The 27,122-nt window shown below is 37.6% G+C and overlaps 1 protein-coding gene across 2 annotated transcripts in view; it reads left to right on the plus strand.

Moving 5' to 3' along the window:
* Positions 1-825: 825 nt before the first annotated feature.
* Positions 826-27,122, plus strand: part of arhgef10 (Rho guanine nucleotide exchange factor (GEF) 10) — a 48,266-nt gene continuing 21,969 nt past the window's right edge. Inside the window, exons 1-19 of one of the 2 annotated variants that reach the window (XM_028000492.1) lie at positions 826-994; positions 7,866-7,975; positions 11,972-12,352; positions 14,236-14,577; positions 15,999-16,035; positions 16,196-16,284; positions 16,546-16,602; positions 16,955-17,142; positions 18,103-18,219; positions 19,062-19,173; positions 19,246-19,355; positions 19,442-19,519; positions 19,604-19,783; positions 20,260-20,376; positions 20,645-20,737; positions 21,102-21,272; positions 22,026-22,171; positions 22,435-22,619; positions 25,636-25,751. In XM_028000492.1, the coding sequence (XP_027856293.1) occupies positions 7,939-7,975; positions 11,972-12,352; positions 14,236-14,577; positions 15,999-16,035; positions 16,196-16,284; positions 16,546-16,602; positions 16,955-17,142; positions 18,103-18,219; positions 19,062-19,173; positions 19,246-19,355; positions 19,442-19,519; positions 19,604-19,783; positions 20,260-20,376; positions 20,645-20,737; positions 21,102-21,272; positions 22,026-22,171; positions 22,435-22,619; positions 25,636-25,751 (2,556 nt within the window). In that variant the 5' untranslated portion in view covers positions 826-994; positions 7,866-7,938. The remainder of the gene's footprint in view (positions 995-7,865; positions 7,976-11,971; positions 12,353-14,235; positions 14,578-15,998; positions 16,036-16,195; positions 16,285-16,545; positions 16,603-16,954; positions 17,143-18,102; positions 18,220-19,061; positions 19,174-19,245; positions 19,356-19,441; positions 19,520-19,603; positions 19,784-20,259; positions 20,377-20,644; positions 20,738-21,101; positions 21,273-22,025; positions 22,172-22,434; positions 22,620-25,635; positions 25,752-27,122) is intronic. The other variant, XM_028000493.1, reaches the window with a different exon arrangement.

Genomic DNA, 27,122 nt, shown 5'->3' on the forward strand with positions numbered 1-27,122 from the left:
AAAAAATTGAATCTGGTTCAGTTTATGAATGTACTAAATTCACTGTTAATTTTCAAGCATTTCTTTCTATTTGCAGTGATTATATGAGCTACATCTAATGAAAACCCAGAAATACATTTCTTAAAAATCTAAGAAATGTATTAAAAAGACTTTTAATATGAAAATGTTGACCTACTGAAAAATATGTCCACATACTGTACACAGACACTCAACATTTTGCTGATGCTCCTTGTGCTTGAACTACTGCAGCAACGCAGCATGACATGATGGCAACCTATGGGTCTGCTGAGGTGTTGTGGAAGCCCATGTTGCTTTAGTAGCCTTCATCTCATACTGTCTCTAATCTTACTTTTAATAGGTAGTGGCACTTTTAGCAGTGTGGGTAGGTCTTAAGTCCTTATGGAAAATCACATCAGCATTTCCATGAAATTTGATCATCAGAAATAAATCAAGTTTTCGATTAATCCATTCAGATTAACCCAGTGTGTTGCTAAATTTCACATTTAATGCATTATATGCATGAAGCACTCAAAACAATAGGACTCTTATTCAGTCCTATTGTCAAAAGTAGGCCTATCGAAGGCCTACTTTACCTTTATGCATATTTAAAATAAAAACAAAATCAGACACAAAAGTTATTCAAGTTGCTCAGGACTTCATCTCTTTCGTTTGAGAACTCTGAACTCAAGTGGGAAGTTTTCTGCCCGCTGATTCGTCCTACAGGAAAGAGCCTTGGAATGTTGATTGACGTCACGCCAAGCCAATCACAGCTCGTCACACATCAGTCGTCCACCAATCGGCTGTTGACTGGAGGTAAAGAGGTTTCATGGATAGAATAATCTGCTAACATCGGGAAGAGCCGAAAAGAGGGTAGAAAAGTGGATGTGTTGATGCGAGACAAATTGTTTTACAGCCAGAAATTTGTTCAGCTTAAAACGTTTCTGTATTATCGTGGAGCTATACGGGAATTGGATTATGGGAATGCAATAAAATGGTGAGTTGGAGGCATTTTTCTAATTTTATGAGAAAGTTCAAGAACTCTTTTGTCGTACTTGCTGTTAAGTATCAGTTACGTTAAGCTGAAAATGGCACACAATTTGATATTTTGCGTGGAATGCTAAAATTTATTCCTATATTAAACAGAATTGTGAAATGAAGGTAACGTGGCGTCTTAGTTGACATAGTGATGTTGCCAACTCTGTCAGCCACAATATAGCATGCATTATAATTTAAACTCTCTTTACCATACATATTCTTTAATTAGTTGGTCCTAAATAAGCAGCCTTAGTAAGGTTTTTCCTCAGAACATCAGTTGCATTTGGTATTTGTTTAACATAAAACAGATGGACGTTTACTGTCGCTTTGATTTGCTACAAATCACTTGTCACTTGTTTGTCAGTGTTAATAATGTTATGCAGAAGCTATCTCTCAAAGTGTTCAGTAAGTAGCTTGGCCTGTTTTAAACTACAGAATGAGTTTGTATTTTTAATAATATAGTAGTGAATATATAAAAAAAAAATCATATGGACCTTAAACTAGCTTAAAGCACGCAGTTTTCCTGAGATGCAGCTCAGCTACAAATTCAAGTAGTCATGCATGGCATTCCTCAGTCAGGGAGCACTGCACAGATTTGGTCAACTGGAAGTTCACTCTAAACAAGTTGTAAAACAAGTGGCTTAAGTCAACTTTTTCCCTTAGTCACAACTTTTCAGCTTTTGCAAGCTGTCAGAAGATGGTTTAAATATAAATATCTCTTTGGTTTTGATGTGTAATGTGTGGTGTCTTGCATGTAAAGCTTATTCTGCCAGGACAATGCTGACTTGGTAGTTGGTGGGGGTCACACTCCCATGCTGGTATACAAAACTCCATGTGGGTGATTTGTTTAACAAATAGGCAGGGCGACCCGGCTGCAATGCTTTCTTTAATGACACCTGAACAAAGCTGCTGGCAGTGCAGTCTGAAAGCTAAATTTAAAGTGCTTGCAAGAAAGTGCTTCTTCTGTTGTATAGGCACATCGCATTGAATTAGAATTCCATCAGAAAGTTAATTTGTTGCATTTACTAAATTCAGAAAGGGAATCTAAAACTTGATAATGGTTCATTAAATAGTTCATTATACACAGAAATATATTTGAAATGCTTATTGTTAATTTTGATGACTTTGGCTTGTAGTTGATGAAAACTATTAAAAAAAAAGTTGCCCAAGAACGATCAAAAAAGGCATTTTTAACTTATCAGTCTCATTTTTCCATGTACTGTAAAGTATATGCATTAAATATTTGTTTGGGTCTCTTTTACCAGGAGATACTCAGTGCAAATTGGCATTGAAGCAGTCAGCCTGTATCACTGCCGCATGGTGAAAGAAGCCTGGGTTCCTACATTAGGGACCTTTCCACTCATTCGTCTCTGTCATTTTTCTCTTGACATTGCTGCACAGATTCTCAATGGGGTTTGGATTAGTTAAATTGGCAGGCCAGTCCAGTAACATTAAATAATGGCGAATAAATCAGGTATTGGTTCTTTTAGCAGAGTGGACAAGTACCAAGCCGTGTTCAAAAATGAAATCAGAATCTCCATGAAGTCGGTCAGCAGAACGAAGCATGAAGTGCTCTAAAATTTGATGGTAGAGGAGATCACTGACTTTGGACTTGATAAAGTACAATGGACCAGCACCAGCAGATGACATGACTTTGCAAATCACCACTATCTGTGGAAACTTCACTCTGGACTTAAAGCAACATGCTTTCTGTGTCTGTAAACAAAAAGTATAGGCCTTTTTAGCTTAGATAAGATGTTTCTAATGTTATTTTCGGTCATTTAGAACTAGACAGCTTTAGTCACATCCCAGTCCTTGTGAATCTACCTTTTTGTGCAGAATGTTTTCCTTCCACCTAACTTTCCATCAATAGATTGGGTTACTGCTTTGTATGACCAGTCAGCTTCTTAATGATTGTGCAGGATGAAACACTACATTCTTTGTGGGTTTTTTCAAATATATATTTTTATTAATTTCATTGCTCCAAATTTTCGTGAAACTAAATTTTGGATCTTCATTAGCTGTCAGCCATAATCGTCAAACATAATATAAGTTAAAGCTGCAGGATGGGTGTTCTTAGCTGTTATTATAGTTTATAAAGATAGATGCTTTTTCTTGGAAAAATAACAGTTTTAGGAAATGTTCAAATTCTTCACTGTTATGAGGCAACAACTCTACTTGGCAATAACAACTCACTCAAATGCTTTTTGTTTTCCATGGCAAAAGCGGGAGGATGCCAGGGTTCTCATCAGTTCGGAGGCATGCCATTCATTTTTAGAAAGTCCACCATGTAGTAACTGTCCAACTCATCATCCAGTCAGTGATCCACTCAGATAAAATGGGGATTAGAAAAATATTTAGTCAGCAGCTGGGAAAGAGAACCTCTGGCCCCACTGCAGGTGCATGTGAGAAATCACACAGCACATGTTTGTTTAACAGCTGGGAACATGCTTATATTTAGAATCAGAATGAACCCAAGAACATGACCGTTAAATATGTTTGGCACTGTAAATCACAGCCTGCCATACCCTTTTTTTAGCTCCTTATATTTTCACCAATCCAGTCTTAGCTTTCTCCATTCTTCCAGAATTGGGATTTGGACTTCGGGTATGGTAATGTGTGGAATTCATGTTTTCCCCGTTAAAATCTGTTCACCTTCAGCCAGGCAACAAAAGTTCTTTGGATCTGCTCCACACACTCACTAGTGTTCTTCTGGTGACATGTTGGGCTCTAAATGCTTTCGTGTGGCTTGCTGGTTGGGTGGAGACCAGTTAGAAATGACAGCCAAGACTGTACAGTGTATGCTGGTTTTACAGCACAGCCCTACTCTTCAGTTCCTCACAGTGTTTTCTTCTTTATTAAAGCAAGCTGTAACTAACTTAACAAAGACATTCATCACACTGACTTTAAAACAGGAATTATGTTTCACAACTGTAATAATTTCATATAGTTTATGTGGTTATATGATATTGTGGAGTGAGTCTTTGGTGGATTAGACCATATACAGTTCAGAAGCAGAGCTTCTATGTTTGTCGGGCTGCTGAATGCAGATGAACTCTCACATATTTGATCGATCTTGCATACTAAATCAAATAAGCTTCCCTCTGGACCTCATTATTTAAAACTATGTCTCCATTATCTACTAGATATTTAGCTACTACCTTATCTATTTTTTCCAACTTCCCAGCAGTCAAAATTCTTCAAAATGTCAGCTATCTTGTGCCTGCTTGTAAAACTTCCTCTACCCAATTTGAGGTCAGAAAGGGTGGTGCAGTGCGTTTTGGAGGCTGTACGACGCAGATGCTGGTGTGATTTTGAGGCTAGCTGCAGATGGGATGAATGGAAGGGTCCAGATTTCTTCCAGGACCACTGTTTGAAGAAAATGTCTTCTAAAAACTGTCAGTAGGTTTGAGAGGTGCTTTTGAGCCCATCTTTGACCCCAAAAATGCCAATCTAGCTCATATGAAATAATAACAGCCCATGCCCATACTCCAACTCTACCTAAATGGAGTCAAAGTGCAGATCAGTACCCATTACTGATCTAGCCACAGGCCAACCCGTCTAGTCTGTAAAGGGACACTATTTCATCCATAAAACTTTTGAAAAATTTGTCTTCGGATATTTCTTGGCTCGGTTTAGATGCTTCAGCATATGCATTTTGTTCAGTGGTGGTTGGTTTTCAACCTTCCTTACCTTGGCCATGTCTCTGACCTCTGAACATTTTGTACTTCTAGGTAGTCCATATTGCAATTTTGCAATATGATGAAACTGAAAGATAATTGGTTCCTGATAGCTTCACGCTTCATTCTTCTCAAATTCTTGGCAGCTTGTTGAGAAACTTGTTTCTCAACAAGTTTCTTACAACCCTGTTGACTTTACAACAAAACATTGATGGTTTTATGTTCACAACCCAACATTTAACTATTTCAAGAGGCCTTTGACTTTTCAAAGTCAGTCAAATATCTGTTTTGCCTAAAGAAAAGAAGCTGCCAAAAATACACCACACCTTGATAGGGTGTTTACCTGCTAAAAGCCATAAGCTCTGTCATTACAGACACATACATCACCTGCTATGCTTAAATCCATTAAGTATTCAAGTTTATCCAGCTTGGAGTTTATAAAAATGCTGATCTGGTCGAAATACTCACATACCCAGTAATTGTACACACATTGTTCATTACTATGGTGTTTAAAGCCTTCGTTAGCCTGGGTTTTTCTTTATTGGCAATGGCATGATTACTGTAATCCCGGCAGGAAGGTAAACTGCTAAATAAAGCGTTTACCTAAAGACAGCAGACACAGCGGACAACAAGCACCACCCTGTCCTCCAGGCTTTTGTTGATGACTCTTAGCTCATATGAGGAATTCCACTTTTCAGTAAGTGGACTCTTGAAAACTCCAAGTGTCAGAGCAGAAACAAAATCTCTTACTAAGTCAAGAGTGTTGGATGTTGAAGTGTATCTAACATCAACATAAACAGACTGATCTCTGCTCGGTGGCTTATCAAATCTTTCTTCTAAAAATCCAGAAATCTTAAGATAAATCTTAAGATAGTGCACCCCTCATTTGTCTGTAGGTGAAAGGAGGCTTTAGTCCCTAGTGTAAAATGTGATGTTTTCTCAATTTAATAAATTTATCAAAACTGAAAACTTCTACTTTAAAACATTGGTTTTAAAAGAGGAAATTCAGATATCAAGCATTCCAACTTCGAATGCTTGATATCTCTTGCTGATGAAGTGGCTTGGGGATCTGGTTAATATGTTTCCCTGGTAAGGTGTTCCAGGCACGTCCCACCAGGAGGAGACCCAATGGAAAACCAATGACATACTGGAGGGACTATGTTTAAGGACTGGCATGGGGACACCTTGGGATTCCCCAGGAGGAGCTCAATTGGTTGGGGAAAGGGATGTCTGGGCCTCTCTGCTTAGGCTGCTGCAACCCTTAGTGGTACATCATCAGCTCCTTCATATATTCTATGCAACTAACTTGATATCAAACTTTTTTTCCTGTACTACTGACGGGAGCCGGAATACTGCCTATGGTATTTGAGCCACAGAATGAATCATTTTTTAAGTTTTGTTGTTGCAAACATTGTTAGAATATTTTTTTCTTTGAAGTTATATCATGAAGTATTGATGTGTACATTTTTAGCTTCTACTGCATTAATAAAATTGGCACACAAAAAGCAGCGTATCTTCAACATTAGGGATTATGTTTAAAAGTGTTGTTTACCTGCCATTTGTTCTTTAACATAGTGGAGATATTAGGACTCAGGTGAACAAATTGTGTGCATTTCACCAGCAGGCTAGATAACTGTTTTCCTCTCTGCATAACACAACTCAGCTGCAGAGCTTGTAATGACATGCTCAGCTGAGCCTGTCATCAACCATGGTGAGGACTTTAGCTTTCTGCTTTTACTCTCACATTCGGTGTGTTACAATGCCTTTCTTATAAACACTCTGCTGGAGAGGAGAGTGATGAAGAAATAATCTTCATTTTGGTTTGTAACTCATTCTTAATTAGCTGTTACACCGTGTGTTGTGCTGTTTGCTGTGCTACTGCCGCTGCACTAGCTAGGAATGCTTTCTTTGAGCTGATCCTTCCCACAGGATGAGACGGGTGGTAGTTTGGTGCTCAGGTCACAACATGACACATGCTTTGAAAGATGTAATTTACCAATAGGGCTTTGGGTTTTCTTTGTGAATAAAAGTAGAAATAATTGAGAGGAGGACCACAAAAAGGTAAACATAGGAAGCAAATTGAGGACAATCCCAAAACATTTACATAAAAAGGTTTTTTTTATGCATTTTCCATTGCATATCCCCTCTTACTTCCTTAATTTCTTCCTTCACTTGCTGTCCTAAATCTCAGTGGATCTGAGGGGAAAGGTGATTCACCCTCTAAAGCTCCCAGCTGTTAGTTTTGACTCCAAACCTCTGTCATGTAGCTACCTGTTTCATACTCGCATATCACCTTTCCTGTGTTCTGCAACAGATGGATCCCTCCCCAGACTGCACATCATTGTTGCTCCTCCTGCTTGTCTTTGTGGACCCCTCTCTGTATTGCACAGGCCAAAATCACCTCAGGCGATGCACATTCAATCTACCTCTGCTAGCATTAGCAGCATCTGTTAGTTGCACTGTTTTCAGCAGACACTGGCTCTGTATTCATATCCTCAGCTCTGGCAGTGAGCCACGCAGAGGATAAAAAGGCTGAAGATTTCCCGTTATTCATAGACAAAACAATCTTTGAGTCTCAGAATGAGTTGCCGTTCTTGTCCCACATACTCTTAAGTAGATTTATCTTAGAAATAGACTGAATGTGAACCTGTGTTGTTTCTTGTTTTATAGGAATTTTGTAGGGGTACAACATGGGCTGTACAAACTACAACTATGGCTGCTTTATGCAATAATATGATATCATGATTTTGTCATGTCTTTGTGGGTATATTAGGAATGTGGACAAATCAAGAAATAGCACAGTCTTTTTTCTGTTCCATCAGAAAGACATTAACAGAAATTATCCTTGAGATGTACATCGACAGAGAAAACTTTTCTTGCACGAGAGTACTGTTGGCATTTACACGGGTCTAAATTTGTGGTTGAGATTAACTCATTGTTTAACTTTATTTTTCTTTTTTTGTAAAGATTTTGGAGTCAAGTTTGTTTTAAAGTTGTCCTGGGGAGTTATGTTACACAGTTCTGGTTCTTATTTGTTGTTTTTTATTATCTAATCAATCATCAAAGAATTAATGAGTTTTTCCTGTGACAAATTCATTTCTCCTCAGCCACAGAGCTTTGCCCTCAGTAACATTTGACCTTTTTGTTTAGGAATGTCTGCTGCCATAGTTAAAGACCAGCTTTCTGGTGTTTGTGGAGCTTGTCCAGGAGAAGAGAATCAACCATGGACGCAGATGAGTTTCCTCCCCCACCTCCTGAAAGTAAAGTCAACAAACCCCACACACACATACAACATCTACATGTGGCAGGTTGTGAAGCATGACGGGGGAATGGCAGCAGCAAAGACCGGTTAACTCAGTTGGTTAGAGCGTAGTGCTAATAACGCCAAGGTCGCTGTATGGGGCAAATGTTTTGAATACCATCTTGACAGGCAGATTAGTTTGCATTTACACATTAGCTAAAAATGCTCTTACTCTTAGTGTGAGTAATTATCCTCCTTTTTTTACCCTGTGCAGTTAAAAAAAAACATGCATATGCTGTTTCCAGTTGGTGCTCTTAGTCTGAGATGGTCAGTCATTGAATGAATTATTCTCAGTACACATGGAAATAAAAGTATGTCATAATTTGTAGTTTTAGTTACTGGATATTAGTTGATATGTATATTTATTTGTTAAACTGAACTGCGGAAAAAGCTGAACAAAAGCATTTATATTAGAGTAAAAATTAGCTGATACCTTACAGCAGGAGAAATATCATTACAAAATCTGTCTCATTTACATCTTACATCTTTAGGTAGTAAAATGCAATATTTGATCAATGATTTCCTGAAACCTAAACTGGTTTAAGGAAACCAATTGATGAAAACCTGTAAAATACATCAAATAACTGAATAAATAACATAATAACTCAGCAGTGTGGATGACTGCATTCACTCAAAAAGAGCAATCTCAACCAAACAGCTTTGGAAAATGCCTAACTTCATTGTTTTTCTAAAAGTTTTTAAAAGATATGTTTTTTTATATATACACTTTAATCTTGTCGTGGTTTTATTGTTTTTTTGTAACCAAAATTGCAGCTCGGACATACATTGCTGATTAATTTGGACTCAAAATTTTAAATTGATTGATATTTGGTATGTAGTTAACACTTGTTGCAGTACAAATGAATTGAATCAAGTCTAATTAAGAAATGATCTCCAGTTGAAATGAATGATACTAGGAAGTAGCAACAGTTATTTTTTTTCAGGCTAAATCAATGTAGTTTTCAAAACTGCACAAAATTGTCTTATTTTTAATTAATTGTGTTTGGACTGAGACAACATTGAACAAATCCCAAATTTTTTTTACATTTATTGTTGAATTCTGATTAAAATTCTATACCTTGAGACCATTGCAAATGAAATACTGTGTTTCTTTAAGAGACATTATAGTGTTAGTCCTGTACGATTATAGGCTAGCAGCTGTAGATCCTGGCATTGACAGTTATTTTTTGGAGGGTTGGTGAAGCTGGACAGTATGAGTAAACAACAGATTCCTCTCTATCGCTGTGAAGTGTGTGGGCAGAAGTACGAAAGGAATAAGGAGGCTAAAATGTGCTGAATACCAGACAATGTGTCTCAGTCAGTACAAGGCTGAATACTGCTGCAGAAGCACACAAGCATAGATGCACACACACTCTCCCTCTCTCTCTGTCTTTTTCTCTCTCTTGCACACACACATTCTCTGGGGATGGAGACAGAAAAATGCTTCGTCTCCAGCTGGCCAGTCACTTGCTTTGTTGCCAGGGGGATGCAGGAACGGGTCGTAACCCTGTGACTCATTTCAACAGATCATTATATAGCACAGTGGAGATAAGTACTGAGAACAGAATTGATGCTGCTGGTATGAATTGACAATGGAAACCTCTTCAAGGCATTTACATGCATAGTTCAGTTCTTTCTGTTTAGCAAAGAAAAAAAAATTCAAAGAAATTTGAAAAACCCCAAAACGTCTCAAGTCATAATGCATGTTTGTGCTGTTTCTTGTATGTACATAATACTACAAGATCAACATCCAGCATAACCTATAATTAAGCTGCATGCCATTCCATCCATCCAGTCACCCATCAATCATCTCTTTCACAAACAAGAGGCTTTTCTACCTCCAACACCCAAAGCCTAAAGGATCTTGTGCTTTTTCATGAAGGAAAATATTGACTGTTCAAAATTACAACATATTATGCAGTGAATCTTTAATTTAGCTTAAAATCATTAATTGGTCATGCCTCCCTTAGTATCTGAAGAGAGACTGTTCCCTAATGCACAGGATGAAAATCAATTTAGCCAATGATTTCCTGAAATCAGAAAATCATTGTCCTGTCACAAAGGCAGCTGAATGTAGAAGGTATCTGAAAGGTTTGATTTTTGTCTTTAAAATTGTTTTAAAACATTTGTTTTAAATGTTAAAATAATCAGCAATAAACCTTTTAAATCCAAACAGTTTTTTTTTTCTTAGTCCTTCTAGAGGTCTGAATGTCCAGAAGTAAATCAGGCACGCTGTTGGAAGTGGTAGCATCAATGTTGAGCCCATTGTCCCATCGTTCCAGCCTAGTGGAGAGTTATCCGTGCTTTATCACTGCAATCCACACAGCTCATTATTCACACATTTGGAAAACAACTGATAACATCTCAGTTTCCAGGTTTCCACCATGCCCCTTTTCTCTTTATTGCACTGTAGTAGGTAGATATGGGGTCACAATGCTGACCTGGAACATTAGTCACAGTATTTTCTCACATACACATGGAGAGGTGGAACAGCTACCTGTCAGAGCCTGAGGGAGTGGTGTTTGTGATTTAGAGCTTTGGGGGTTGCTTTCAGGAACTTCAAAGTTGTGGTGGGTTTTTTTGCCGCTTGAGGTTTATTTTCAGTTAAGATTCATTAGATAACTGCACTTGCAGATGCAAGACACAACAGGTGGATCTATGAAAGTGAAAATGGCAATTCATTTTGTATAGAGAGCAACCTTCACCTTTAAATATTTACAATCTCCATAGATTAGCTACCTACATAGGAAGTAACATAGCATAGTTAAAATGCCAAAACCCAGGATTAAGCCAGTCTAACACGCTCCCAACTAAGGTATTTAAGCACACCCATTCAGGTGACACTACACTGAACATGACACCACATGAACTGGGAATGCTCTGTTTACTTTGGGGACACAGTCAGGATATTGGCTATGGGGTTTTGATAAGACTGTAGCCTGAAGCTTAATACAGTCAAGCTGTTCGAATGATGAATATGCTCCCAGGAATCTGTGGTATCTGTCAGCAGCAAAGTGGAAGACAAAATTATCTGAAGTAACCAAGACAAAGAAAAGGGTTTCTTTAGACAAAATAGTATGTATAAGACGATTAAACATTCTGAATACAAACTCCATTCATCTTTTGTTTCCTGATACTTTTTTTTATCACAACACCAATTTCATGTTGATTTTATGAAAGGTGAGCAGATGAGTTTGGTTTAAAGACAAGCTTGTGCTTTCCTCATCCGTTTGCAGCCTGTGTAATGCTTTACTAACATCACACATGTTTATTATTACATAAGAAATAATGTGCAAACTCAGACTGCACAGCTTACTAAGGGGAGTAACAGCTTTCTTTCACGTCTGGCCCAAATGTGGAGTGGAAACTAGAATGATATTTCATGTTTCCTTCCTGTCTACTGCTAAGCCAGTACTTTTTGAGGGCTGTAGTAACTGAATTTTGTTGTTTTAGCATACACTCGATATAATAAGAAAAAGTAGCTGATGCTTTTCAAACTCAAAGGAAAACATTTTCAGTTTCCAATAAAATCCAGATAAGTTCAGCTTGTTCACGTTGCATTAAGCGGCCGTTAATACAGCTGATGGTTACAGCTGTGTAAATGGAATATTTTTGTATTAGCAATAGAATAAGATTCCAGGGCTTTTGGTTTTGTACTAATTGAAAATACCTGGTTAAGATATTCACTTTTTATAACCTTCCAACAGAAATTCACTATAAAAATCCTGAACTATCTCTTTAATCAAAGGTCTGCCTTGGACACAAGGCCACACAACCTAAAAATGAAGGGTCCTATATATGTTTTTACTTTCTCATGGTGGTGTCATATCAGTATTTAGTTTTTTGGATAGGTTTCGGAAATGCAGAAATTAATTGAAATAGACGACTGAAGAAATAGGCAGAACATACCTTTATTTTCTCTCTCCATCTAAATCTACTGCTCTCCTGCATACAGTGCTAGCAGACAATGTCCCATTTGATGATGAAGATGAAGGAGAACCTTTCGACTTTGACAGTGGCGATGACATCCCTGAGGCGCCTCCAGCGCCTCCTTGCCTCCACAGTGAGGATCCCAGCCAGGCAAACTCTGTGACCAGTCATCCTGAGGGCTCTTACAGCATCTTGGGCCCTCCACCGCAGTTCTCCAACTCGGCACCAACATCAGAAGACGCTGCAGTTACCATAAGCAAACCCTCCTCTGCAGGCAGAGAAACAACAGAAACTGAAGAGACATCTGTTGCTGAGGGAACTAATGACAGGGAAGAGGATTTACCACCACTACCGTCTCCACCTCCTCCTTTTGGTTATGGCATACAGACAGATCCCAGAAGCACAGGTTTGTAACCCAGAGTGTTTATATTTCACTTTTCTTTATAGTGGGGGTATCTACTTTGAGTTTAACCTTCTGTCTTTTGAGTGTCTGTCTTTACCATATTTGTACTCTGAAAACCGTTAGTTGTAAATGGCACTTTAAGTACAGTTATTTTTTTCCCCCCCCTTTTTGGCAGTGGTCTTAAATTCCCCAAATTCTTTTGGTATTCTCTGTTTACAGTCTCCAGCCCTACAGCTCTTTCTAAAGTTAGGACTTAAAGAAAGGCTGTCCATCTCTCTCATGGTATATCACTAAAAATCATTACAGCCTATTTCATCAATGCATTCTGATGCATCCAGAAATATCCTCACTGTGCTATGCTCTGGGTTGTTTGTGTGAAAGGATCAAAGCACACAGATATAATTTGTTTTTTGATGTTTTTAAGATAAATCATTAGTTGGTTTATACTGATAATAGCTCCCTCTATATCTCCTCATAAGCTTTTTCTTTCTAAACAGGGTATACAAAATGACCATAATAGACTCTAAATATGAAATTGTATTTGTATGGCATGCATTCCTATTAAATACATTAGAATATGTTTTTTAATGAGACTCGTTTGTCAAATGAAAAGCAACTTCAGAAAATAACAACCTTTTAAGCAAATGTTAAAAACATGTTTAGATTTCTATGTAAACATGTTTTTTTTAATTGATTGATGAACTAATTTTATAGTTAATGTTATGTTTTTTATTTTCTGTAAGCAGAAAATCATCATAGCTGGAACAGCTTGAAAATACCAGTCTGTGTGTAATCTATGTAATGTTTCACTGAGTAGCTTGACTTAAGCTTTTAAAAATATTCTAATTTATTGGATAAAACTATTTATTGAATGGTTGAATCTTCATTGCAACTTATGATGGATAAATTACATTTCTAAGGTGTCCTTTCCACCAGACTAATGTTGAGCTTCAGGATCAAAAATCAGGCAGAACATGGATTGGCACTGATGGAGCATGAAAGTTTGTGGACTGTCTTCAAGATGCTCAAAAGTTCTGTCCTGAGATGCTGTTGCTTCATTATCATGTTATCGGCATATGTGGGTCTTGGGTGCAGCATGGATGAGTTTGATAGCAGCTATGATGGCACCTCCAGGTCATCAGAGCATCTGAAGGGGTGACCATACTGACCTCAAGCTAAGGCTATGTCTTCATCACACCCATGTTAGGCTGGAAGTGCTGCAAGAAATTTATTGTAACTGTTTTGTCACTATGACTGTTAAGACAAAAATGATCTCACCTAACTGAACAAACCACCCCCATCTGGAGAGCTACAGACGCACGCATGCCTACATATGATGCATATGATTGCTGAAAGATCAAGGGAAGCTATGAGTTCTTCAGGCTGTAGTTAAAATGCAAAATATATTTGTCCTGTTCTCAATCAAAAGCCTTTGGACTCTATGAGGAAGGAAGTGAAAAAAACGTAGAACAAGGAGGAAAAAGCACAAGCAGCCATTTATAAAGGGTTTATAATTTAATCTTATAGGAAAGGCATCTTAATCTGCTGATAACCTCATGAAAGTAGTGCCGTCTTTTTTGTCCCCCCACAGAACAAGGCTTAAGCTGATTGTTTAGGTGAACAAACATTTTGCCTTTGAAATCTAGCAGACTGTGTGAAGAAATTGTAGCTGTGTCATGGTGCCACGGAATCATCATCATAAGAAAATAGCAAAGGAAAACCTCTGATGAAAACCAAGGGCAAAATATTGTGTTCAGAAACATTACAAATATAAGGAAAGTTAGTAACCTTATATTTTGATGTGTCTTCCTGTGTCTCTGTCTGATTTTCTCGTCATGGTGCTGCTTTGATTGAATGGTAAAGCTGTATCCCTTGTCTCTCTGCAGACACTGACATGGAGAGTGCATGTCTGAATGACCCACACCCTCCACAGGGTTTGCCCAGGACTTCCTCTCAGAGTAAAGTCAACCCTTACTCTGTGATTGATATCACTCCCATTCAGCTGCAGCAAGAGCAGCAACATGGACCCTCCTCTTCCACTTCCTCACCAAGGGAGTCGAATGTACGAGAGGAAGAGGGCCAGGATATCCACACCAGCTCATCCAGCATTACTTCAGGATACTCTGTGCCTGTGCCATGTGGCTATGCGACCCCCTCTGGTGTACCGCTCATCACACCTGCCTACACCACACCCGTCATCATTCGACATCTCTCCGTGGATGAAGATGGTAAAGTAGAGATTCTAACTAGGGAATGTTTCAAACTGCTTCTCTCGATAAGAAAAGAAAAGATAATAAAATGTTAAGCTATTCTGGAGGTATCCACAAAAGCAGACCATTCAGCTTTTTGAATTCAGGCACTTACAGTGTCTGGGTTTCAGCACACAACACTGTCTCAGTTGCTTCCAGCTACTGACTTTTTTTTCATTCTTGTTTTTCCTAAGGCCTTGCCACAAGGAAGTGAGAGGCTAAATTTAGACCTCCCCACAGATCTGTGCTGGCTGTGAGGATTTTCCGGTTTCCCTAAAATCTTGCAGTCCAAGCATGCTCAGAAGAATAAAGCACCATTATTATCTTCTCAACCTCAGAGTGGGTTGAAATACTCAATTTTATTCTAGTAAATAACCTCAATGTATCTGATCCTAAAAATTTTTAACAAGTATGCCTTTTTTTTCTGGCCACAACAAACATGTCTGCATTATGATGGTGTTGGGACTTTTTAAAAATATAATAAATAAATCAAGATTATGCTTAAGTGAAATTAAGTATCAGTTTTACAACATTAAAGTAAAAATCATGGTATGTGGGGAGCAGTTAGTGACACCTGGTGGCAGATAATGTGTTTTAAACCTGCTCTGATTAGATAAAGCAAACCACTGTTGAGTTTGTTTAAATCTTTAGTATTACATGTGGAAGAAGCATTAATACTTGTGACCGAATGTGTGGTTTCACTGGTTACAGTGCATTGCAAAATTATATTTGCCTTTTTCGGGATTGAGAGCCAGTATCTTTGCTGTAGATAAAAGGGTTGTCAACTACCTACACTTTACATCATTGGATACCTTAATGTGGGGATGGAGCAAATACCGATGTATCAATGATGGCAAATATTGAGGCCATGTGACCGTGTGAGAGCAACAACAAACTGATGAATTTAAATAAAGTCCAAAATGACAGAGTTCATTGACAAAGACAAACATTGTGTGGCAAGAGTTATTTTTCATATACATAATCATATGAAAGGATTTGATTTTGTAAAATGCTGTTCAAAATACTATTAAATCAATATTCAATACTGAATGAATATTGATTTTGTGAAAAAATAGTAATTACATTTAAACAACATGCAACAACTAATAAGGCGTTAAACGTCTGTATCCTGTCTGTATACAAATAATTTTCAAATGTATTTATATGTATCTGTCCATTGAAGGGCTAATTTCATGCTAATTACCTGATCTACAGCCTATACAGAACAGCCCGTTAAAAAGTTTTTGTTGATTTTTGTTAGTTGTTTTTTTTTTTTTTTAGATGAACTCTTGTGTTGTTCTTAAGTCATGCTCTTAGTTTTTCTGTTTAGCAATTTGCAGCTGGTAGTAAAATGTTCTTTGTTATTTTATTGTGTAACACTTTTGTCTTCCATCTTTCAGTGACAGTAGTTGGGACCAGCAACACCTCTGCTGACAGGTGAGCCCCTGAACACATAACCATCTCATGCGTGTAGATATCTTTCAGATTTATTTAAGATAGTCATTGTGTAGTTGCTTTTTGAAAATAAATTCTGCGATTTGATCACTTACCTGAAAAATAAATATTAAAAAGAGTATATGCGGACATATTTTTTAAGTGTTTTCAGTGAAGAGTATCCAGCTATTGCAGAGGAAGATGCTTTGGCTAAATGGGCATCAGATCCTGCAAACACTGCTTGGATGGAAAGTAAGTAAGATAAATGCTCGAAAAAATGCTAATTCAATTGTTGTTTGCTGTGTTATTACACAATAGCTGCCTTCAGAAAATCCTTTCTTTTTTCCATTTGACACAACTGAGACTTCCTTCCCTTTTTATTTGAGGAAGTGGTCCCTTCTGTGCGCCTTTCTTTTAGATCTTTTTTACATTATTACCCAAAGGTGGCCCAAGTACTCCAGAGTCTTTTTGCGCCAAATGTTTATTCTTGTTATGTTTTGAAATGTTCTTCAGATCCAGATGAGGTGATCTACGATGATGTCCCCAGAGAAAATTCAGACTCTAACACAGGTTCGAACTTTCTTTTTCAAGTTCAGCATGAAGCTTCCTCTCTTTAACTGTGCAGCAGGCAGTACGACTTCTTTCATTTTCATAGCTTGCTGTGATTTCTTAAAAATGTGATTTTTCTCTTATTGCTGTTCAATGTGAAACAATAGCATTCACAAGTTTTTAAATATCAAAGTAGAATTGGCACTTTTTGTGTTTTAGTTTCAATATGCAGCGTGTTGAATTTAAGGTTGATTAGTGTGACCTGTTTTTTGAATCAAAAGCCCAATGAGCTATGGTTTGGAATGTGCTGAACAGAAAGTGAAGTTACAGAATTTCCTCAAGCATTTTTGTCCTGTTTTTGTCCTCCACACAGATCCAGATGAGATGATCTATGATGATGTGGAGCTCGGCGAGGAGGGCGGCTGCAGCAGCTCCCTCGATAACGGCTGGAGCTCGAGTGAGTTTGAAAGCTATGACGAGGCGAGCGACGGGGAGGGTCGTCCTGAGAATGGCCTGCCCCACGCATTCATGAGAGGAAAGCCACCACAAAGGAAAATGCATGTGAGTATAACAATCACCTTTTCATTTCCACTATTGCTTCCTGCCTATAACTGAGACCTTTGTCTGTTTTTACAGGTTTTTACATATTTGTTCAATTCTATCTTTATATGTCTTTTACATGAAGGTTTAGTAGGCACATTTTCATTAGATGTGGAAAAGGTTGTCATATCTAATCATTTACATGCAGAAATAGATTCATTAATGGGTTAATGAAATTGATTATTCTCCACTCTGGAAAATGGAGTCCTATCCAGTGGGTTCCCTTAATCTTATCTATTAATTTTCACTTACCCAAGAGATTGACTGAAGATTTCTGGAGCTGTATGGAGCATAGAGTAGGGCCACACTGCTTCACTCATACCTGTTGCTGCATCCTGCTGGCCAGCTGGAAAAAGACAAATCTGACCATTTGGAAAATCTTTCTAGTTGTTGATTTTCTGTGTTTAAAAAAAAAGAAAAAAATTCATTACAAAATGAAAGTTGAGTCTAGGAAGATATTGAATTTTTACATATTTTTTTTGTAGGAATCTAGTTTTTTACATTTTGGGTTTAAGATTTTCTGTAAACGTCATGAACCTCTCATTTTTATTCAAGGTTAACTTATCGTAAAAACGTCATGGAGGAGAGAGAGGAGAAGAATGCATGATGCCTCAGAAATAAATCGCTGAAGCCCATTTATTAGAACAAGTTGTATTCTAGATTTAAATTTTGGTTTTATTTTATTCTAATCTATAAATGTAAACTGAAGTTTAATGAAATCAGGACAAAACAAAAAGTGCACTTCTCACAAGCGGCGTACTGGAATATATATATATATTTTATTTTATCCCATTTTTGGTGATACATTTAAACAAATCAGTATTTATGGAGAAAAGACCGAACACTTAAGTTTCCTGACACCGTGAGCTGCAACCCAATTCTAAAACTATGATCAGTAATCCTTGCTTTGCTTTTGTTTAGCTCTCTCAAGATCTGACACGCTTGAAAGAACACTATGAGAAAAAGATGAAAGAGCTAATGGCAAGTACAGTGGGAACTGTAGAGCTGCAGCAGTTAAAACAGAAACACGAGCAGAAGGTAAACTAGGCTCACCTCATGTGTCTGTGCTAGATTAAAAAACACTAGTCCCAACCCCTTTGACTCTCAGTCTGGCTAACCCCACTGACCTAGTACCTTCATCCTGGTTTGGTGTTTAATATTTTTGGTGGTGGTACTGGTGAAGGGTGAGCATCCAGTCATTTTACTTCACCGCCTGCTTCATTGATATGTCTTGAGATTTCTTTTTGCACCAGAGGTTATAAAGGGTAGGCTAGACTGTTTTCTAACATAGATGAGTTTAATTTACAGTGAACTGAGACACCAGCAACACCAACTCTTATTTAGTGTCTTATCCAGCTGAGACCTTCACGTACAGTGCCTTCCAAAAGTACTCATTACCAACTCACAAAAATTTGAGGAGCCTTGTATATTTTCCCTCACAATTCACAAACATGTTGTACTTTTTCAACCCTATCACACAAAATTTTAGTCAAATACACTAGAGCTTGAAATTGTAAAGTGGCAAAATGTAAAAAAGTATAAGAGGTATGACTACTTCAGAAAGCACAGTAAATCATGGAAAGAGATACTGCAGAACAAGTTTACTGCAGTCAAACTCTCACATCTTAAATTTGTTACTTTGTAATAAAATCCAGATTTTATTTTTTGCTGAGGTCTCAGTTGCTGCCATTCTTTGATCCTGTTGTCCCGTATATCTTGATCTGTACTCTAACCCTCTTCCATTGTAGCTCTGCCGCTTTATAGCTTTAGGTTTAAATAAAGTGAACTAAACATCACCTTAGACAGAGCTCCAAAGGTTCAAAAAACCAAGTGAGATTTAATGTTGAGATCTAAGTTTTAGCATTTTCCTGTCATCCAAGATGCAAAAGTTGGTGAAGGCAGCTAAGGAAGGGACGAAAGATGGGCTTGAGAAAACTAAAGCTGCAGTGAAGAGGGGACGTTCTTTCATCAAAACAAAGTCATTCTGTCAAGGTATGTGGTTACGTTGCAGAACCACACAGCTCTAACATCTTGTTAATAAAATTAGTTGTTTTAATGTTTTAGAGAGAAAGTTAGCTTGCTTTGAGGATGAGTCTGAGGTCTTCATCGAGGTGGACTGCTTCAACGTTGAGCCTGTGCTTCCACCAACTCCAGAGGGTCTCACACAGCAGCAGGTAAGGACTTTCCATAGGAGTCTTTGAAGCTGTAAAAGTAGAAAACCGTGTTTAAAAACTAATGCTCGTGTATTTGCTATCTGCAGCTTGTGCGGCGATGTATATTGGGCTCTATATTAGATAGTGAGAAGAACTATCTCGATGCTCTCAAAAGGATTTTAGAGGTGTGTAAGTACAGCGGGACTAATGTGGTACCTTCATTTTGAAATGGTGGTTATTACAAGTTATGTATGTACATATTTTTTCAGCAATACGAGAAACCCCTTTCCCAGATTGAGCCCAGGCTGCTCAGTGACAGGAAACTGAAGATCATCTTTTATCGTGTGCGGGAGATTCTGCAATGCCACTTCCTGTTCCAGATTGCACTGGCAAGCCGTGTGTCCGAGTGGGACAGCCTGGAGATGATCGGGGATGTTTTTGTGGCATCGGTAAGAATTAATCTGCATTAAGAATTAAACACTTATCATAAACACAAATGACAAATCAGTCGAGGTAACCTTTGTTTTTCTTTGAAGATTTTTACACTTTAAGCTCTTCTTTTTAAAATAAATCTAAATTAAAAAGCATTTCAAATTGTGTCATGAATGAAAAACTTCAGTCACTCAGGTGCTTTTGCAGGTATTTTCATAAAAAATCTTTAAATGTAGACATGGAAAGATGGGGAAATATACCAATATACCTGTGATTTTGGTAACTGGGCAATAAGAAATATTTAATATAAACAAGAGGAGATCAATTTTTGGAAACAAGTGTAAAATATTAAATGCATTTTAGAGTAAAACACAACTTAACTTTCCATACATATTCTCAGTTTCTTATTTGATTGCCCAATCAGCATCTTTCTGAAACTACAAGTTAATACTTAATGTATATAAATTCATATTAAATTTTTGTTCCCATACAGTTTTCTAAATCCATGGTGCTGGACGCCTACAGCGAGTATGTTAACAACTTCAGCACAGCGATGGCAGTTGTAAGGAAGACGTGTGCCTCTAAACCGGGCTTCCTGGAGTTCCTCAAGGTTTGAAAGCCTGATATTAATCTCGAGTGACAGTGGTGCTCATATTAGGGATGATGATGTCTTGTATTTTTTTCTTTTTTTTTTTCCATGTGTTGTGTTTTGATTGAAAACCTTTACAGTTATTTGACTTGTTTCATCTGTATCAAAGCTTATTGCAAATATTCTCTCTAACTTGCACAGTATAAAACAAAGTTATTCCAGTTATTTTATGCACATTTATATGTAGTATCCTTATCTGCTTTATAATAACAGTTGTCCTTATGTACAGCATCGTCAAGAATCCAGCAGTGACCGCATGACTCTTTATGGCCTGATGATGAAGCCCATTCAGAGATTCCCACAGTTCATTTTGCTTCTTCAGGTAATAAGCAGAACAACTGGTTATGCAAACTCTCACCAGCAGAGGGAGTGGAAAACTTTCTAATGAATGCCTTTGTTTGTTTTTTTTGATTCTCACAGAGGGAATTGCTCTCTGTGGATATGGTTTTCCTTTTCTTTCAACTTTCCTCTCCTTTGCCCTAGATTTTTTAAAATTTTTATCTGTGTCTTTTCACAAAATTAAAGGCATAGTTTTGCTTTCAATTGTAAAAGTTAAGGCGAGTACCAGCAAAATAATGACATTATATGACATTGAAAATATCCACATGAAGCTGAAAAACTAATAATTGTTTACCAGAGCCTATTGATCTCCAGTGTTAATGCTCTATTCCTCTCATCCTCATCAGGACATGCTGAAGAACACACCGGTGGGTCATGCAGACCGTCTCCCCCTGCAGATGGCCCTGACCGAGCTAGAGACCTTGGCTGAGAAGCTCAATGAAAAAAAGAGGGAAGCTGACCAGCGCTGCGAGATCCGTCACATTGCAAAGGCCATGAATGAACGCTACCTTAATAAGGTCTGCATTTGTAGGCTTTGGTGAAGGGCTGTGCTTAAGTCAAACTTCAAATGTTTCAGAAAACATTGTTACCATATTGTTCTCTGTCATCTAGAACAGACAGTTTAAATGAAACCTTGTGTAGACTTTGTTTAGCCTTTGAGGTATCTACTTGTTCTCTCTTGCAGTGTGATCCTCATAGATGTCTGATCATATCACACAGACTCTCCTTTTAAATATAATTTCACCTCATTTTACTTCTTCTGATTTTTTTTCTTTCTAAACTTGCCACTGATAATTATAATGACCAATTGTGGGTGTTCTTCCCTTGGTGACAGCATCCACATCAGAGTGGTGTTGTCACTGCAACCTGGTAGCATTTAGTATGATGCATTCACTGGCTGAAAAAAAGTTACGATTTTTTCCATTTCCATCAATGCCGTTCAACCTGCAGATTTCTGTGGTGATTCTTTAATGTTTTGCCTTAGGATCTTATCAGTGCACACATCCAAACAATCCCCTTCTTGTCATTATTTGTCTGTCTGTTCCAAATACTCTGACTTCTGTGCTAACTCATGTTTACAGGACGTCGAGCGTGGGCCTGTTGACTTTTACTCCTCACAGGCTTTAATTACTCTGAATCATAGTTTTTATATACTGTCATCCATAATGAGCACTTTCACAGTGGAGTCACAAGAAACATGTGGAAAACAAGGTTCAAATTCATTCACTATGAAATTAAGGACTTTTATCATGTTTATCATCACTCTTTAGCTTCTGAGTAACGGTAGCCGCTACCTGATTCGCTCAGACGACATGGTGGAGACTGTTTACAATGAGCGTGGTGAAATTCTCAAAACGAAAGAGCGACGTCTCTTCCTGCTAAATGATGTCCTGATGTGTGCCACGCCCAATATCCGGTAAGGGAGATCTTAACCCTTTCAAAACAAATGTGATTTAATACTGTTTGTAACCTTTGAATAGTGGAGCATGTGTTCTCCCTGTTGTATACGTTTAACTATGAGTTTCAAATTAAAATTTTCAGCTTAATTTTCTCTCCATATTTTCTTGCATGTTGATGTCACTTTCTCATAGTACTGGAGGGGAATTTTCTTTCCTTCCTGTACATGTTTCTTTCTTCCCCCCACTTATGACATTTGCCTTTCCTTTTTGATCTCAACAGTTGCCAGGATGGCAGTGGGAGTGGCAGTGGAAATGCTCCACTTGACCAGAAGTTTCTCCTGAAGTGGAGTGTACCTTTAAACTTTGTAGAAGTGCTGGAGTTTGGATCCAGTGAGGAAATGGTCGATAATAACCGATACCCTGCTCCTCACTCTGGGGAGAAGGTGGTGATCAACGCTAAGCCAAGTATGAAACACAGTGTTCTTTTTAACTTGTTTTGACTTTTAGTCTTCCAATCACTTTCCTTCTATTTTCTGATAATACCTAGTTTTTTTATTTTTTATTAAGATATGCAAAGATTTTTTCTTTTACGTTATATGCAGAACAAGTTATCTTTAAGGTATGAGACCTTTCCTGTATGTCTGCCGCCTTTTTCTCTCAGCCCGTTTCCTGTCAGTTGGCTGTGAGTGAAGGCCACTACTGTCACCAATCTTTTTTTTTTGTTTAACCCTTGCTAAATTCAGACTCTACGTGTGTGCTTTTTTTTCTCTCTCTCTTCTCTTTGGCCGTTTGGTCTGCTGGCTACTAAGTCCAGTGATTTCAATCTTTCCACTGAGTCCTCCGCTATGGCAAACAGCTGCTCAGCCACTTTAAAAGACCCAGATCAGGGAAAGAGGCATAAAGAGTGTATTATTTGTGGTTTTGGTGCTGTAGTTTTTATTCTTGATATTCTCTGTAGTATTGCTAAGTTGCTAAATGCTTTGATAAATAGTCATGCGTGGTCTGTCTAGCAGAGGTCAAAGATGCACACTTTTACTGTGGTACTAGGCTAGAATTGCTACCTTTAAATTATACACTGCCTTTTTCAGTACACCCACGTTCCAACTTTTAAAGAGTTTCTCTTGTACAGTTCATTCAATCTTTTCTGCCATATGTGATGTTTATTTTCTATTGAAACTCTCCAATGTTATTGACCATGGGAGTACAAATTCATCTGTTTTATTAACTATGATTTTCAAATGTATGCCAAGCATTTGTATTCAGCCCCATTTTATTCTAATAACCCTAAATGAAATCTATTCCAACTAATCGCCTTCAGAATTCACCTAATTAATAAATCCAGTCATTCTTTGTGGTATTTAATGTCAGCATAAAAAGGTTTTCTTCTCAAAAACATTAGTGAAGGAACAGCATCATGAAGACCACAAAACACAGCGGACAGGTCAGGGTGAATGTTGGGACGAAGATTAAAGCAGATTTGGAAATAAAATAATAACCCGAGCTTATAGAATCTCACAGAACTCTGTTCAGTTAATCATCTGACAGTAGAAAGAGCAACTACACAACTGCAAACAAAGTAGGAAAATGTTGTCCAAGTGGCCAGCCAGAGTATTTAATCAGATGATCTCAACAGCTAATAGTTATGCACTCCACAAATATCTCTGCTTTGAAAAATGGCAGCAAGAAAGTCATAAGAAGTGTTTGCAATTTGCCACAGAAATTTCTGGGATATTTGGGAACCTTCTAATACATGGATGAAGGTACTGTCCTGCTAAACATTTGTGGCAGGAAGCTGAGACAGCATTTAACCCTTTACAAATATTCCTCTTGGTGTAATGTTATGGTGGCACCATTAGCCTGTGGAGATGGGTTTTTTTGTTGTTTTTTTTTAATTGGCAGTGACAGGGAGACTGATCAGTTAAATTGTTCACAGATGCTCTTCATCCAGTCTGACGTCATTTAAGGTATTTTGAATAATTGTTTAAATATTTCAGTTGCATTTCGGTTGTGTGTGACTCTACACTGGTAGCAATGTACCTTTAAAAGACTTAACAGATATAACTTCAGTGAAAGGTGACTCTAAAAGGAACTTCAACACATATGAGTTTTATTAAAAAATACTTTGAAAACCATTTGTCATTTTCCTTTTATGCACTAGTTTGTGGTAATGTGCCCCATAAAACTACAATAGCACATTGAGGCTTCTGGTTGTGTCATAAAATGTGTTCTTGGTGCTGAACAGTAAATCTATCTGTTTGGTTTGAAGCCATCTCTAAGTGTGTGGGTGGGAGGGTGCACTTCAAATGTGTTTTTTTTTTTTTTCAAGGAATACGTGGAAAGAGTAGTTGCTCATCTGTTTTGGGCCAAAAAGCACCTCTGGCACCTGAGCACTGCGAAAATATTCTCCAACATATGATGTCATTTCGTTGTCATGTCTTTCTGCACTGGCACCATCTAAAACTGGTCATTTAAAGTCACAGTTTCCTGCTGTGCTCACACCCACTGTGGTATTTGTAGACAGTTTGCTTTTTGGACGTTTGTTACTTCATAAATGGCTGGCTTTGCTATAAAAATGCTTTTACTGGTGCTTTTTTGCACACTTTGGTATTCAGCACTTGGACAAAGCCATTTAGAAATCTAGATCTTAACGTAGATCACACATAGCCAATATAGGCATTGGGAATGGGCATTTCGGTGACATAAAGGTCATTTGTATCTCTTCCTGTTTTTATATAGATAATCAAGTTCTAAACAGCAAGAACCCATAAATGGTCATGGATTCTGTTGCCAGACAATAAATGATTTATTTACATTAAAGATGCCTCAAGGTCTGTGAAAATTAAAGCTGATATTTTAACCATAACTTAAACTTGTAAAGCATTGAGCACACTTAAACTTTTAAATTAGATTTAACAGTATCTAATTCTATATATATGGTACCAGACAGTAATATGTCTAAAAATGTCTACATTGTTTAAATGTGTTCTGTACAGCAGTGTGTATATTTTTTAAGGTATATGTTTTAAAAAATACTGCACCATGCTCATTGTGGGATACTTGGAATAAAAGGGAAGAGATGAAAGTATGATTCAAAGTGACATGCAAAGCCAAACCTTTGGTCCCTGAAAACCAATAGTGGAATATGTGTGTCCTTGTGAACAAACAGTGATGTGAATGACAATCCAGGCAAGTTTATAAAACTGTCACTGCAGCCTGTGGGAAACTATTTGCCCTTTATTGATCTTTGTCCCATTTCTAACTGCTGCTCCCATTCTTTCTCATTGTTGCCCAAGTGTCCACTCTTTTCTAAGGGAACTATTGAGAACTGAAACTGTTGCCAAATCAACACTGTTGCCAGTTTCTGAACACAGATTATTCTTCTTCTTCTTTTTTTAACTATCCAAACTGTTTCACTCAATGTTCATTGAATTTATTTGGGGTATTTGAAACAATGACATTTTCTTTTCTTTTTCATTTATAGACAAACTTTACATGGGCCCTGGTCAGCTATACCAAGACCTGCAGAACCTAATCCATGACCTTGGTTTGGTCAACCAGATAGCTGGTATGATTGGCAGCCTCAAAGGGAACTACCAGGTACTGTATACCTGCACTAAACTCAAACATAAAGTCAGATCAGAGGCAGTCACATTAATATATTACCCACAAACAGAGCTAACTTTGTTCCGTTTTAATTTTTTAATGTTTTTTTAGACATGCTGGTTTTTGTCTAGAACTTGCTACATTTTATTGCTACATAATTCAGAAAATACTTTTTTGAATTGCGTTTGTGTGGTAAAATAAAAACAAAAGAAATGTGTAATGGGGAAAAAGATTTTTTTTTTCACAGCACTTTCAAATCTCTGGAGTCTCTAGAGTTCCACTGATTATAATTGCTTTATTTTGTGTGTGGTTTTAAAGTTAGGTTTTACTATTTTTAAAACAGAACAAGAGGATATAAAGGTGACATTTTAAACAGTTTTTACATTAACAGTGGAGCAGGAATCAAAGCTGAAATTACAAGCCCTCTATGTATGTATTCCCTTAAAAATGTGGATCCATACCAACATTTCCAAATCATGAATGAACCATGACAGACAGAGATCGCAGCCTAAAAAGTGTAAAGCAGAGCAACTTCACTGTACCTTCCTTGGCCTGTCTTAACTGCACCTTGTTTTCTCTTGCAGTTTGACAAACCTGGTTGCGATTAGGTTTCAGGTGTTTACTCTTTATTTAATACATGTTTAATGATACAATTTAGCATACATAGCTACATGTTCCTTCAGAATACCTAAGAATAACATTTAAGCTGCGGTTTGTTTTATTTTGAGAAACTTCTCCTGCAGAGTTTAGGTGTCTCATAGGCTCTGATTTGAATAGCCCAGAGCTGTCCTATCAAGTGTCAACACAAGACTGCCGGTGGTAATGAAATAGTGCTTTAGCCTGCAGAATGCAATGTGAGTCTCTGTGTTTGTGCTGTGCTGGTAGGTCTGTCAAATTCAGACAGGAGTCATAGAGAGACTCACAGAGAAGTTGTGTGTCCAAATAGATGAAGGTGAGAATGGATTCTAATGCAGAGGAATAGGAAAGAAAAAAGCCAGACATACTGTGGCAAGATTTTATCTCTACATTCCTGGTCCTAATTCATACAGACAGTATTCTAGTTATAAATGAGCAACAAGAGAATTTTCATGTTGAGAGCTATGCTGAAATATCGAGATGTCATTGGTAATGACATTTTAAGGCCACATTTCCTCCTACTTGTTCTTGCAATGTGAATGCTAACCCCTACAAATTCTGTTCTTCAGAATTTTCCAGAAAATCATTTGTGGAAATACTGTGGAAAACATTTATTCCATTCCTTCCCTTGTTGTTGTCCTCATTCCTTCACATTGTCCATATAATTCTTCCTTTCCTCAATTTGATTTCTCTGATTTTTAAAAAAAATATTTCTCCATTATTTCTTGT

This window comes from Xiphophorus couchianus, chromosome 19, assembly GCF_001444195.1.
Source record: "Xiphophorus couchianus chromosome 19, X_couchianus-1.0, whole genome shotgun sequence".
Taxonomy (NCBI): Eukaryota; Metazoa; Chordata; class Actinopteri; order Cyprinodontiformes; family Poeciliidae; genus Xiphophorus; species Xiphophorus couchianus.